This window comes from Panulirus ornatus, chromosome 36, assembly GCF_036320965.1.
Source record: "Panulirus ornatus isolate Po-2019 chromosome 36, ASM3632096v1, whole genome shotgun sequence".
Taxonomy (NCBI): Eukaryota; Metazoa; Arthropoda; class Malacostraca; order Decapoda; family Palinuridae; genus Panulirus; species Panulirus ornatus.
In genome coordinates this window covers 9,493,043-9,507,701 of record NC_092259.1, presented here as the reverse complement: position 1 = coordinate 9,507,701, position 14,659 = coordinate 9,493,043, and the positions used below count along the sequence as shown (strand labels likewise).

General features: G+C 40.1%; 1 protein-coding gene across 3 annotated transcripts in view; it reads right to left on the bottom strand.

Moving 5' to 3' along the window:
• Window positions 1-806: 806 nt before the first annotated feature.
• LOC139760316 (DBH-like monooxygenase protein 1) overlaps window positions 807-14,659 on the bottom strand; it is a 40,749-nt gene continuing 26,896 nt past the window's right edge. For all 3 annotated transcript variants that reach the window (XM_071683311.1, XM_071683313.1, XM_071683312.1), the window contains 2 exons: window positions 8,385-8,531; window positions 807-5,911 (listed from right to left, as the gene is read on the bottom strand). In XM_071683311.1, the coding sequence (XP_071539412.1) occupies window positions 5,684-5,911; window positions 8,385-8,531 (375 nt within the window). In that variant the 3' untranslated portion in view covers window positions 807-5,683. The remainder of the gene's footprint in view (window positions 5,912-8,384; window positions 8,532-14,659) is intronic.

Below are 14,659 nucleotides of genomic sequence, written 5' to 3'. Positions count from 1 at the left end.
GTTGTTCCATGTTGATTAATCATCTTGAACACAGCATACCACTTCTAATCATCAAACCTGTATCCCCACATTCATAATGTGATTTAGAAATACGGTGACAAAAGTCTTTGCAGACGTTCAAGTTTAAGATTAAAGAGCTGAGTATTTCATATGATTATCAAGAGTGGACGAAAAAAATCTATGATGTGTAGAGTTACGTTCCTCAAAGTGACCATCGGGGTTTCCTTTCTTTATTACCTATTTGAAACAGAATTGGTACGGTATGTGCGATCGGGATTTTCTTTCCATAAACTTTTATTAAGTTTAGGCTAGGTTAGGTAAATTTACGGTTGAATATTCCGTCCAACTGTTTGTCGTTATTATTATTATTATTTACTGGTGCTTATAAATTTCCACTGTTTCTAATAATAACAGAATTACTCTCATCTGTACTGTATGATTTCTCTTTTATTATGAAAACTGTATTGTACAGCTCATTTCTAATTCTTGTACATTGTTCTGCTGCAAGAGTACTGCTTAATTACACCACGGAAGTCCGTATATAATTGTACAAAATAGACCTTCAGAATTATCGAGTGTTCCGTATCTTTCGTGTTTAATTACTTTTTATGTGTTAAGGGGAAAGTTTTTTCCTCGTGTTCCCCTTTATTATCATTATTATTATTTATATATATATATATATATATATATATATATACCCACACATACCTTGTTTTTCCTCCTATGTATTATGTATTTGTGTGTATGAACTCGAATCGTATATAAAGGATTCAGGTTACACTCCACGTTTATTTTCTCATCATGTTTATTGCATGACAGTTTGCTGTGCAACGACAGCATCAGGGATGTATAAAGGTAATTATACAATAAGTAATACAGTTGTAAACTCAAAACAATATCTGTACCCGTTGAATGCACTTAATAGACATGAAAACAAATGCATTGATACATTGTATGAAATATAAAATGTATAAAAATAGCAACAAGCTCTATTCTACATTATAAATTAATATATATATATATATATATATATATATATATATATATATATATATATATATATATGATATTACAGCAGTAGTATGTTTAAATGGCTTCAGCTAAATCATTTACAATTTCACCCCTAATCTTAGATGACATAATATACATGTTAGTTTTTACAAATCAACTTTGATATTTCGATAAATTTCTGTTGCTTGAATCAGTTACACCATTTTGATATTTACAGAAACAAATATATATATATATATATATATATATATATAATTATATATATATATATATATATATATATATATATATATATATATGACCACATTATGCCAGTCAGTAAAAGAATTACAATTCTCTGCTTTTTTGTAGAAGACATTGTAAATGCTGAAATATGTATATTTATACAATAGTACCAAGAATTATTAAGTAAAAATCTGTAGATTAAATGGTTGACTTCTCCATTCGCTAATTATATATGAAAATCGTAAACATATCCAGGAATTATGTTGTATATATATATATATATATATATATATATATATATATATATATATATATATATATTTATATATAAAGCTGTTGATGAATTAGGGTTAATTTGCCTCGAAAGCAGGAAGTGGATGGGCTACTTTTATACAACATTAATTCCTTTCCTTCTGTTTACAAGTTCAGGAGCAGATTATTTTGAAATACACATTCGTATTTATAAGTGTAGGGAAAGTTGTGAGGTAAATGAATTATATCCGAAGTATTTACAAATGCTTATTTATACGGTTAAGTGGAGATCAAACACGAGTTGGGAAATATACACATTTAACCAGCCGAACGACCGTTCCTTTATATAATTTTATTAGGGTAAGGTTACTTTTCCTCGTAGAGGAGCAAGGTCAGGTAAGTTCAGTCAGTCTGGACTGTGATGGATCAGGGTTAAGGCTGAAGAAGCTGAAATTGACACAGAAAACTTGGGAACAGCGTATTAGCTCTAAGTACAGAAGGAGGTTGGAGAAGCTTGAACAAAGTCGATATACCACACATACACAAACTCCCTGATTCCCTAACTAGACTCGTAGAGAGGACGAATTCGCATATATATATATATATATATATATATATATATATATATATATATATATATATATATATATATATATATGTATATCATCAGTGTGTCTTGAAATCAGTTTAGAATGTGAGGATTTGAAATTTTAGTACTGGAGAACACCTCGCGGAAGCTCGCTTAACCATCCTCCATACGAATCTCGTCACAAAATTTCGGGATAAATTTTTCCTCTTGGAATTGAGCGTCATTACTCCCCTGTGTTTATATTACTATCTACACAACATTACATCGATAGTTTAAAGCCATTACGGAGAGAAGCGAACAATTAAAAGTACGTGAAGGATAACCTCAGTCATCGAACAATGACTTTGAGAAAATAAAACAAATATTACCCGATACATGTGATTTAGATAAACAAAATAATCCCAGTGCATTGTGAGAGTGTATGTATTCTTAAGATTGTCTTTGAACTTCCCGCTGGTTGAAATTCCTAGATGATGATGGCCTTTATTGATTGGCCAAAACAATCAGCCACCTTCATCTTGAACGTAAGCTGGACCTGTGTTCTGGTTAGCTGTCATCAGTGTTAATTTTAAGCATCTTATTCGTTAATGCTGAATCTCTTTGGCTATAAACCTTACATGGAGACGAAATTGGTTATATATTCTTAATGATTAGCAGTAAATGAAACGTCCTCATTTTTTCTTGGAATTAAAGAATTTTATCCTCAAAGTTACGATTCTGGTAGACTGACCTGGCCTTATGACGACCATCATGCTCTTACCGGCGACGTGCTCAGCGCTGGGTTGAATCCAGAATCCAGGTTCACAGTCCACGTAAAAAGTTTTTTTTTCATTTATGCAGTCTACCGACGGAATTGACCAATGACCCCTCTCTTTATATATAACTGGGAAATTGACAGAGGTAGAAAACGAAAATAGCACCACGCAAAGTTAACAGAAGAAACAGTTTAACATATGAAACTAAATATCTAACACCGTAGCTAATTCGATTATTTTCAGTTGACACCTCGACTAATGTGAATGTGAGTTACATTGGAAGAAATTGTAACAATATGGAACGAAGGTTAACATTAACCAAACGTACCCTGGAAGCTAATGTTAACAGCATGAATCACTATATATATATATATATATATATATATATATATATATATATATATATAAGTATTACATGAACTATTGCTGTTTGGATCGGCTTATTGTTATAGTGCAGTGTCCCATATTGATAATTTCCCCTCTCAAGGCTAATTATGCTAATAATTGTAAATGTTGTCGCATAGAAAATCTGCGTTGCTTTACAGTAGGATATTGTCACTAGAAAGACTGATAATGACTTAGGAATATAAGATGAAAATCAGGTATAATGTTATTTAAAGTATATATATATATATATATATATATATATATATATATATATATAAGAACATGGAATCATTTATCTTAACTCTAAGTTTAATTCACATGTGAGAATTTTATATATAAATCCTTACATTATACAAAAACATATAACTCTGGTTATTTGGGGGTTTGGTATAGGCGTAATGAAATGTATGAATATGATAGTATATGCATTGTATGATTGTGTGTCTATATATATAAGTGCGATTTCATTTACGGATCAAGGCTTATTTCAGAGACATTTTATTCTTCCTTTTCCCCACCTTTCATTCACTTCTGGTTACTTAGCAAAGGTGTATTAAGAAATCGTGGCGTAAAACTGCTTATTTCACGGTTGTATTCGAACATCGAAGCGACCATATAGTTAGTATGGTAATTCCAGAACTCCCAGCGCAAGTCAGGCTATGGTCTCTTCTAGTGTTAGTTAAGATAGTTTCAAGTTCAGAAATATAAGACGTGGTGTGGCGGTTATCGTTGCTTAACCATGATACATTCACGGGTCGCCCGTGGTCAAGGGCATAGGTTCGAACCAGGTTGATGCAGTATGTCCACAGTCATCTCAGTTGTTCATCTTCCCTTAAGGTTGATCGATAGATTGGGTAACTGGCGTAGGGTATATATATATATATATATATATATATATATATATATATATATATATATATATATATATATATATATGGGCTTTCAATTACCTGTGCCGTCTCATCTTAAAAGTCGACCTTTCTCAGTCATTTTACTCGTCAAAACGTATAAGATATTGCGTCTTTATCCCCTATACAAACATAAGCAAAGGGATCGCAAGCCTAAATGATTTTTCTTATGGTGTACAGTAACGCAGACCACTGTCGTCTTGTGAAATTTATCCTCATGAAGCACAGTACAGGAAACAAAAAAATTAAATCAAAGAGAATTATAATGTAATGTAATATAGGAAGGTTAAACGTAGGTAAATATTCGTTAGTAAGAGTAAGTTACTATGTGTAGGTATGAAATGCTTATGCTCATATCCACGTAGTGGGCGCCAGTGGTGCATTGGCTAGCGTCACTGAGTCACCACGGGCCCGCCCAGGGCCGGGTCCGCATTGGTTCAAATTTTTGGCACGTCACTAGTCGGCCCATCCCTAACTCAGGTGTTCATCCTCCCCATGCGGCGGCTGGTCGATAAATATGTATTTGGCTTAAGCTGGGGTGTGCGTGTGTGTGTGTTTCTGCACATACGAGTGCTTGTGTGATGGTAGTGACCTGCCCTGGTCCTTGCTAAGACCGTACGAATTATTGAATGGTTGAAAGGCAGAAGGGAAGGAGATACACCCTGGGGGTGGGGAATCTAGCCACAGAAAGTAGTGGGATGGGGGATGATCAGAGGTTCCTCCCTAGACCAATGGTGTGGGTAGACGACACTGCGAGTGATGTGGGGTTGGGACACAACATCTTTGAACATCCTTGCATTACAAATCAAATTCCCTAGTACCAGATAAAGCCTGGTTTGAGTCATCATCTGGTATGATATCCCTGAAGACTTTTTCGAGTACGATGAAGAGTCAAGTTAATTGGCAGTCTACAAACTCGAGTCTCATCCCCTCCAGGTGGCATTGTATTAATTACCATACATCTACTGTAATATCATGGATGATTTCAGGGAAGACGAAGTACTTACCTGTATGCACGCCCACACGTCTGTAACTGTATCTGAAATTTCAGGTTGAAGATCGATTCTCGCACACAAGGATTTTAAAAACTTTTTTTTCTCTCAGAAAACGACATTTTCTTCATTTAGGAAACCTGACTTTATTTAGAAAACGACCTTTAGACTACCCCCATTTGGAGGGTGACCTTGTTTACAAGACTCTTCCCCATTTGGAAAGCGACCTTGTTTAACTTCCCCATTTGGAAAACGACCACCGACTCTGCCCCATTTCGACCATTTCCTCGCACTGATTCCATTACATTAATAAGGTTTGAGAAGACGAGAGTAAATCCGTGTTTTGGGGTCGGCGGTGGCAGGCAGACATCAGCCTGGTTGAACTGTGTGATTCATAACCCCCTCCATGACTCCCCTGTTTGATTAATGATGGCCGGCCCTTTGACCTGACCTTTATTAACTCTTTAGAACACGTAATAAATCGTCCCCCCTCCATTTTTGTTTAGGCGACGGTATCCGTCAGGGCCGCTGAGACGCTGTGGCTGAAGGGCTTTATGCTTCGGTTCATAAGAGAGGCGAGAAGAGCGCCGACAACAACAGCAGGAGGAGGAGGAGGAGGAGGAGGTGTCTGGAGGAGGCGACGACGGAGGCGTGGGAGCGCGGGGTAGGCCAGCAGGTGGTGGACAGGAGGCAGAGTTGGCGCGCCCCTCGGTGCTGCTGGTGGTAGTCCGGGTGCAGGTCGTCCCCAGGGTCGTGTGGGTGCCACGCCCACAGTATCCACGTCGGCCAGTCCTGAGGGAGGGAGGGGGAAGTCGTTACTAAGGTGGGGGGTTAGTATGTAAGGGGTGCAGGAGATGGGGGAGGGGGAAGGTAGTTATGGGGTAGGGTTAGTAAAGGTTGTGTTGGGGTGGAGGGAGATGGACAGACAGGGAGTTAGTAAGGGGTGTTTGTTGTGGGGGGGGATGGGGGTTAGTAAGGGGTGCTTGTTGAGGTGGAGTTTGTACGGGATGCTTGTTAATGGGGAGGTAGTACGAGGAAACTGTCATGTTACGACAGACAAATCAAAAAGTTTTTATTTATAAATAAGGTATTCAATAAGTAGAAAGAAGTCTCATTCAATAGATAATTTCTCATTTGACCTTATTAATAGCACATATTCCATTAGAAAAAAAGTCTCATTCATCAGTATATTTGACCTTAATTCACATATTCCATTTGTCCTTTAAGCTTATTTGTACATTCTTGAGTTTATAAATCTTTTAATGTTCTACGATGCTAAAGTTCAAGTTCTCACGATTGAAATGACCGATGTATTTATAATACCTGTTATCCATAAGTTCATTTCCTGAGGCATTAAAAAAGTAATTTTGACATAATGTGGTTTTACAGAAGTTTTCGATTGCTTGCGTAAATTAATGCGGCAGTTGGAACGTGTTATGAGAATGGCTTTAGTGGGTCTCACGTTGTACAGAATAATGTCAAGTGGTTATGAACATGTTAGAGGAAAGTCAACCAATTGGTTTTGACGTGTCGGGTCAGAATAAACCAAGCGGTTTAAACATCCGAAAAATGAATATAGAAAATAGTTTGTCTTGACATAACGGATATTGTCGTCAAAGTATATTATATATAATTTTCTTTTCTTCAGTATCTCGCTGATATTACTGTTGTAGTGATAATACTGAGAAAAGCCTAATGTTTTTGCCATGGTTTTCTTAGTGTACATCCTCGAACTCTTTCAAAGATTTGGATTGATAAATGTCGTCAGTGTTGTTGTTAGAATACTCACGAATACTCCAGTGTTGTTGGGATAATATTCTCGAATACTTCAGTGTTGTTGGGATAATACTCACGACTACTTCAGTGTTGTTGTTGGGATAATACTCACGACTACTTCAGTGTTGTTGTTGGGATAATACTCCCGACTACTTCAGTGTTGTTGTTGGGATAATACGACTACTTCAGTGTTGTTGTTGGGATAATACTCACGACTACTTCAGTGTTGTTGTTGGGATAATACTCACGACTACTTCAGTGTTGTTGTTGGGATAATACGACTACTTCAGTGTTGTTGTTGGGATAATACTTACGACTACATCAGTGTTGTTGTTGGGATAATACTCACGACTACTTCAGTGTTGTTGTTGGGATAATACTCACGACTACTTCAGTGTTGTTGTTGGGGTAATACTCACGACTACTTCAGTGTTGTTGTTGGGATAATACGACTACTTCAGTGTTGTTGTTGGGATAATACTCACGACTACTTCAGTGTTGTTGTTGGGATAATACTCACGACTACTTCAGCGTTGTTGTTGGGGTAATACTCACGACTACTTCAGTGTTGTTGTTGGGATAATACTCACGACTACTTCAGTGTTGTTGTTGGGATAATACTCACGACTACTTCAGTGTTGTTGTTGGGATAATACTCACGACTACTTCAGTGTTGTTGTTGGGATAATACTCACGACTACTTCAGTGTTGTTGTTGGGATAATACTCACGACTACTTCAGTGTTGTTGTTGGGGTAATACTCACGACTACTTCAGTGTTGTTGTTGGGATAATACGACTACTTCAGTGTTGTTGTTGGGATAATACTCACGACTACTTCAGTGTTGTTGTTGGGATAATACTCACGACTACTTCCGTGTTGTTGTTGGGGTAATACTCACGACTACTTCAGTGTTGTTGTTGGGATAATACTCACGACTACTTCAGTGTTGTTGTTGGGATAATACTCACGACTACTTCAGTGTTGTTGTTGGGATAATACTCACGACTACTTCAGTGTTGTTGTTGGGGTAATACTCACGACTACTTCAGTGTTGTTGTTGGGATAATACTCACGACTACTTCAGTGTTGTTGTTGGGATAATACTCACGACTACTTCAGTGTTGTTGTTGGGATAATACTCACGACTACTTCAGTGTTGTTGTTGGGGTAATACTCACGACTACTTCAGTGTTGTTGTTGGGATAATACGACTACTTCAGTGTTGTTGTTGGGATAATACTCACGACTACTTCAGTGTTGTTGTTGGGATAATACTCACGACTACTTCAGTGTTGTTGTTGGGGTAATACTCACGACTACTTCAGTGTTGTTGGGATAATACTCACGACTACTTCAGTGTTGTTGTTGGGATAATACTCACGACTACTTCAGTGCTGTTGTTGGGATAATACTCACGACTACTTCAGTGTTGTTGTTGGGATAATACTCACGACTACTTCAGTGTTGTTGTTGGGGTAATACTCACGAATACTTCAATGTCGTCGGCTGTGTTGGGTGTGATGGGGCGACGAACGCGGATCATGGTGTGCGTCTCGTTCTGACGTCCAGCCAACAACTTCCAGTCTTGTGACTTGTCCAGAATCGGCGGCCCGTTCTTCGGCGCCCAGTAATCCTGTTGGAGAAATGGAATTATGTTTAGTGTTGGAAGAATATGTCAAAAGGGTAATACATTACCCGTTACATCAAATGTGGGTAGATGGGATATATATATATATATATATATATATATATATATATATATATATATATATATATATATATATATTCTTTCTTTCATACTATTCGCCATTTCCCGCGATAGCGAGGTAGCGTCAAGAACAGAGGACTGGGCCTCTGAGGGAATATTCTCACCTGACCCACCTCTCTGTTACTTCTTTTGGAAAAAAAAAAAAAAAAATGAGAGGGGAGGATTTCCAGCCCCCCGCTCCCTTCCCTTTTAGTCGCCTTCTACGACACGCAGGGAATACGTGGGAAGTATTCTTTCTCCCCTATCCCCAGGGATATATATACATATATTTATTTACTTATTTTATTTTGCTTTGTCGCTGTCTCCCGCGATGCGAACACGAATCACTCAATCAGAAATCCAAGGAATATGAATGGGCCAATCGTAGGCCAGGGAATATGACAACCAATCACAGGGCAGGACGCTGTCTCGTCCCACCCAAACAACCTTTTACTAGTTGCAAGTCCACTTAACTATCCAAATGCTTAACAATATATTTTAGATCCGAATGGCAATTAGGAGCATGTAATCGATGATTTTGTCATTTATCAAGGATGAATTCGCAGATATATACCGGATGAAAGACAGTTTAAGAAATTGTACGGTGAATAAAGAAATGTATAAAATGGCATTATAATAGAAATGAATTTACGTTCTGATACCTACGGAAATCAGAAGTGACATGTTTGTATGATTGAGAGATACGGACGAACAGCAACGCTGATATGGTACAGAATGAAGTTTTTAAGTTTTATGTCAAAACTTGACACACGAAGAAAGTTGTATACATAGCCACATCATATATATATGTACATACAGTATGTACATTTGTATACACACTATGCGCCTAAAAACGTAACAAAAACATGCAAACATAAAGTCACGTGTACGTGCACAAATTTACACACACGCACACGCGCGCGCGCGCGCACTATAAAACGACGAATAGTTTATCAGGATGGCTTCTCCATCTACATATCTCATCAAGATTTGAGCTATCGGGAACTCTTACCCGAAGCTCTCTTGAGCCCGATAGCTTGGGGGTGGTGGGAGGAGGGAGGAGGTTAAGGAAAGGCCTGAGCGCCTTCAACAACCTCACTTCTCGTGCAAGCAAATTGGATCAGAGAGAGAGAGAGAGAGAGTCGTCGCGTAGGAACTTTCATGCTTCACGTGTATTTTCATACACGTAATCGCGTACACGTTTAATCATATACACCGGCGATTCCAAGTATATGTAACCGGAGACTGTCCGAGGAGGTCCAGGTTTTCAAATTTAACTTATATGAATTTGATATATACGAAAATCTCTTTTCGTTTCATTGAAGTTCAGTGATCGGAAATATTGATATGAAGATAACAGGATGTAGCAACATAGGCAAAAGTTTTTCTTTTTTCCGCTGGTGTTGTAGAATAATACTGGAGTAAACTACTTTCATCTATAGTAAATAAAAAGATTATCATTGCCATCAGAATTAGACAAATACTTCATTACTTCATTGATAAATAAGGCCTGCTTGTTGTTCGTGTTGTAGCCACAGTGAGATCGTGTCCGTTCCAAGTAGGCAACTTTTTCGACTCGTATTTTTGTGTAGATTTTCCAAGGCAGTGCACTTTCACCAAACTGCTTGTTGTTCCTTTTCAACTCTTCTCTTATTGGCTGTTGAGCGGGAGGGAGAGGTGGGTAGGGAATGACTATATACAACGCTATACATTGAAGACTGCAGATAATCTTGCGTAAGCCATCAAATCTTTTTATGTATCCTTCCGGATGTATATGTAGTCTTACGCACATTTAAAACTATATAATCCGGTACTCCTGTAATCCCGCATAGGTATAATTGGGTATGTGTTTCAGTAGTTTCTTTGTAATGAGAAACTGAAAGGACAAGGGATCAGACCGGTAAGATGGAGTGGTAGGGGTTATTTAAATCACCAAAGTAAAGTCCATGACACTCAAGACTCGTGTTTTCGTTCACATGATTAGATTCCTCATACTTTCATTATCAAACGGACAGTCGAACATCAGTGTTATAGAACACAGGAAAAGGAAATTCACGTCGTTTAATACTCTCTTCTCTCCCTCTCTGCTCCCCAACATTTTTCGGGAAATCTTTGTTAACCTCGTCACTCCACCCCGCTCCTCTTCCCCTTCCGTAATTATTCCTACCCTGCCACCTCCTCCGCCCTGATCAAAGGGGCAGACACTGCCATTGTGCAAAAGCCATCAAATCATCAGCGCCAGGCAAGAGGGTACGCCAGCACTACATGCTCCGTGGTAATGTTTAAGGCGGTGTTTACTGATGGGAGGGAGAAAAAGAGGGAATCGTCGTGCACCGGGCGCTGCTACCGAGCGGCCTGAGAGGAATCGTCGAGAATGTAACGGGCTCTCGTCGCTCATGGCCATTCTTGCTCTTCTTTTCTCCTTGTTATTCAATAGAATTATCACGACTCAGATGATGTCAAATATTTACATGAAGGAGCTGAAGCTGGACTCATGTGATTGACATTTACCTGAGGGGAGAGTAAAGAGTCTCATGCAAAACGAAGTGAGATTGTTGTACCCATTTAGATGTTTGCATGCTTGAAGGTTAATGGTAATGTAATTGATGGGTTAGATTTCGTATCAGAGTATTAAGTCGTTCGTACTTGAAAGGCTGCGTTGTATGGATGGAATTACCGAGCTCACTCAGGAGATCGAGGTGAGTTTAATGAAAAATTGAGCCATCAGTATTGACGATCGTACTCAAGAGGTTCAAATATCGTACCCAAAGTTAACTTGGAGCCACTATTCTCTTGGGACTAGGTAATTGTATTCAGAGCATTAAACCACAACCTTGATATTTAAACCCACTTTACCAAGTCTAAACCCGTTTACTTTTTGGACTTAGACATTGCACTTTAAAAATTCATCCACTGCGCCGTTAATGGTAAACCACTGTATCGAAAGCATTAAACCATTACACTTTTAATGGATCATATACCATCGTAATCTAAAGTATAAACCACTTAATGAATGCAACTATCACATGGAATCAAGCACTGTCGTGAATGAGAATAAAAACAATTTTAGGGGGGTAAAGAAATACCTAACGATATTTAGGGTGGGTAAGGAAAGGTAAGGAAATCCCCAACGAAAAGGGGCAGATATAGGGGATAACGCCCCCTCCCCCACACATTTATTGGAGGGAAGGGGGCGGCTAAGAGAGGTTGTGGGTGGGGGGAGGTCTTCTTGGCCAGCTGGGGGACCTGGGATACACGGGGTCGCCATGGGAACAACGCGGCACAACAGCTTAGCAGCCGGCCATCCTAGGGATAAAAACTTGCGGACGGCTTAAGTAGAGATACCCAACCTTTTGTGTGTGCGACGGTACGATCCTTGAGAACGACGGTACAGTCCCTTGAGCACGACGGTACGATCTTTGATAACGACGGTACAGTCCCTTGAGCACGACGGTACGATCTTTGTTAACGACGGTACAGTCCCTTAAGCACGACGGTACAATTTAGGTTCGGGTCAAAGACCTGGACACCATAATCAAAGGGTCGTACTCTCGTACTTAATAAGGTTAACTAAGGTTGATGTACGAATATGTTACGTAGGCCAGAAGAGATCATGGGAGAGATAAGAGAACTAGGCAAGAGAGAGAGAGAGAGAGAGAGAGAGATGAATGCAGTGGAAAGTGGGAATCTGGGCAGAAGAAAAATGGGTAGGTGGGCAGTGGAAAACGTGTAGCGGAACAGCAAAGCAAAATATGGGCATCGGGACTTAAGAGAAAAGATTAGACATATTTAGGGAACTAACGGTAAAATCAATAGCCGGAAGAGTAAACAGAAGACGAGGAACGGATCAACAACAGATTAAAAACGTCCAGGGGAAATAGCTGCTGCTCAACAGCATCGTTCTCACCCCACAAGCAGACACAGTCAACGGGAAAGAGACACTCGGGGCAAGAGAATGCTACAGACCCATGACCGAGGCCCGCAAAAAGTCAAGGCAGCAATAACACACGAACGTAAAGGCGGGAATAGTGTGAAGTTACACCGGAGGATGAGACATATCTGGGTCGCACTGGGGGAGAGAGAGAGAGTACAGGAGAGGTCGAGAAAGAGAAGCCATATTGTACCTGACAAACAAGACGGTCTAATCAAGTTTGATATGGTAATGAGGGAACGTACCACGGAGGGAGAGAGAGAGAGAGAGAAGAGAGAGCAACCTTACTCGAGGTTAAAACCTGTTGGTTACTCAGGCCATGTTAAACACATGTACAAGACTTGGGAGCGTCTTACTGAGATCATCACTGAAGCAACCCTCGAGGACAGAGGGATGACACCGTTGGAGCCCGGCTGTTCCAGCCTGGCCTGGAACAACCCTGATCACCGAGGGATTAACTCGGGGGGACTCCTCTACTGGAGCAGCCAGGCTGGGAGACCTGGATAACTGGAAGAAAGCCAGCAGGTCAGTGCACCCTGGCGCGAGGGACCCAGCCACGGCCCTTGTTCCAGCAGCAGCAGCAGGGAACACGGAGCGTTCCAGTGTACCATTCACTGCAGCAGTAACATGGAACACCGTGTGTTCTAGTGTTCCAGTAGCATTAGCGGCAGGGAACACGGTTCCAGTGTTCCAGCAGCAGCAGGAAAGACGGAACGTTCTAGTGTTCCATTAACAGCAGTAAGGAACACGGTGCGTTCTAGTGTTCCAGTCGCATCAGGGAACATGGTGTATTCCAGTCCTCTGGTAGGAGCAGGGAAGACGGAACGTTCTGGTGTTCCTGGAGCAGCAAGGGAACACGTTTCGTATCAGCGTTCCAGCAGCACCGGGAGGAAACGCGTAGTGTATCATCGCTCTTACAATCACACAGACTTGGTTTAAATGGCATCTGCACCACTCGGCAATTCCCGAACTCTGGAAGGTGGGAATTTACATCACCTATTCCAGATCCTATGACGTTATTCCAGGATTGGTATAGCTACCGCCTTCCATGGAGGAGAACGCTGTTCAGGCCTGGATCCCATGAGATGTAAGGTTAAGTTCTCTATATTCCAAACGTCAACGCCAGCAAGACCTTTTCGTACAGTGTCCCGGAGTAGACGTGGCAGAAGATGGTGTAGGGGGACGCCACTGGTCTTTGATAATTATAAAAAGAATTTTCTCATCGAGTTTGAGCGACAGGAGTCACTACGTAACTGCTCAGTCTGAAGAAACTAATGGAAAGATGATATCCTAATTCACCATCTCATTGTAAACACAGACGCCCTCATTATCCCGAAGGAATTGAACGAGTTCTTGAGAATGTTTGGTCTGTGTAGCCATATGTGTGTTGTCCCGACCCCTTCCAACTCCCTGCACTGCTGGCTGACTGACCTGCCCGACCCTCTGTTTCCTCGTCCTCCCCTGCAGACGGAGGAGGATGCATCGGGTTCGATGGAATATAACAAAGCGGAGGCAGGGGCAGACGCGAGGAGGGGGAAAAAAGAAAGGAAGGGAAAGGGGCTCTTTAAAAAAGGCAAAGAAGAGCAGGGAAGATACGATGAAAGATAATGGGGCAGACGTGAGATAAAAGGCAACGAGAAGAGCAAGTGTGAGAAAAGAAAAATCGAGTACCTCTTCGACGAAAAGGCTGAGAAAGATGTAGATAAAAGAACCCATACACATAACATGAAATCGAGTAAGAAACATTGATAAAGATGTTAAGAAGTACTTTCACAGTGTGAGTAGTTGATGAATAAACTGAAAGAGGATGTGGTAAATGTGGTCAGCATGCAGGAGTTTGAAAGATTGTATGATAAGATAATTTTCAAGAGATAGGTCTAATAAGTGTACAGCTCCCTTCCCCAATAGAACGTTATATAGGGTATGAAAGACAACTGTAAGTGAACATTGCAAGATAAATCAAGAAATGGAATGATAAAGAAGAGGGGAAATCCACTCAAAACAAAATGCACATGTAAGAATGAAATGAGAAAAATAATCGGGTGATTTTAAGAAAACGCGAGAAGTCGGACACAATATGAGA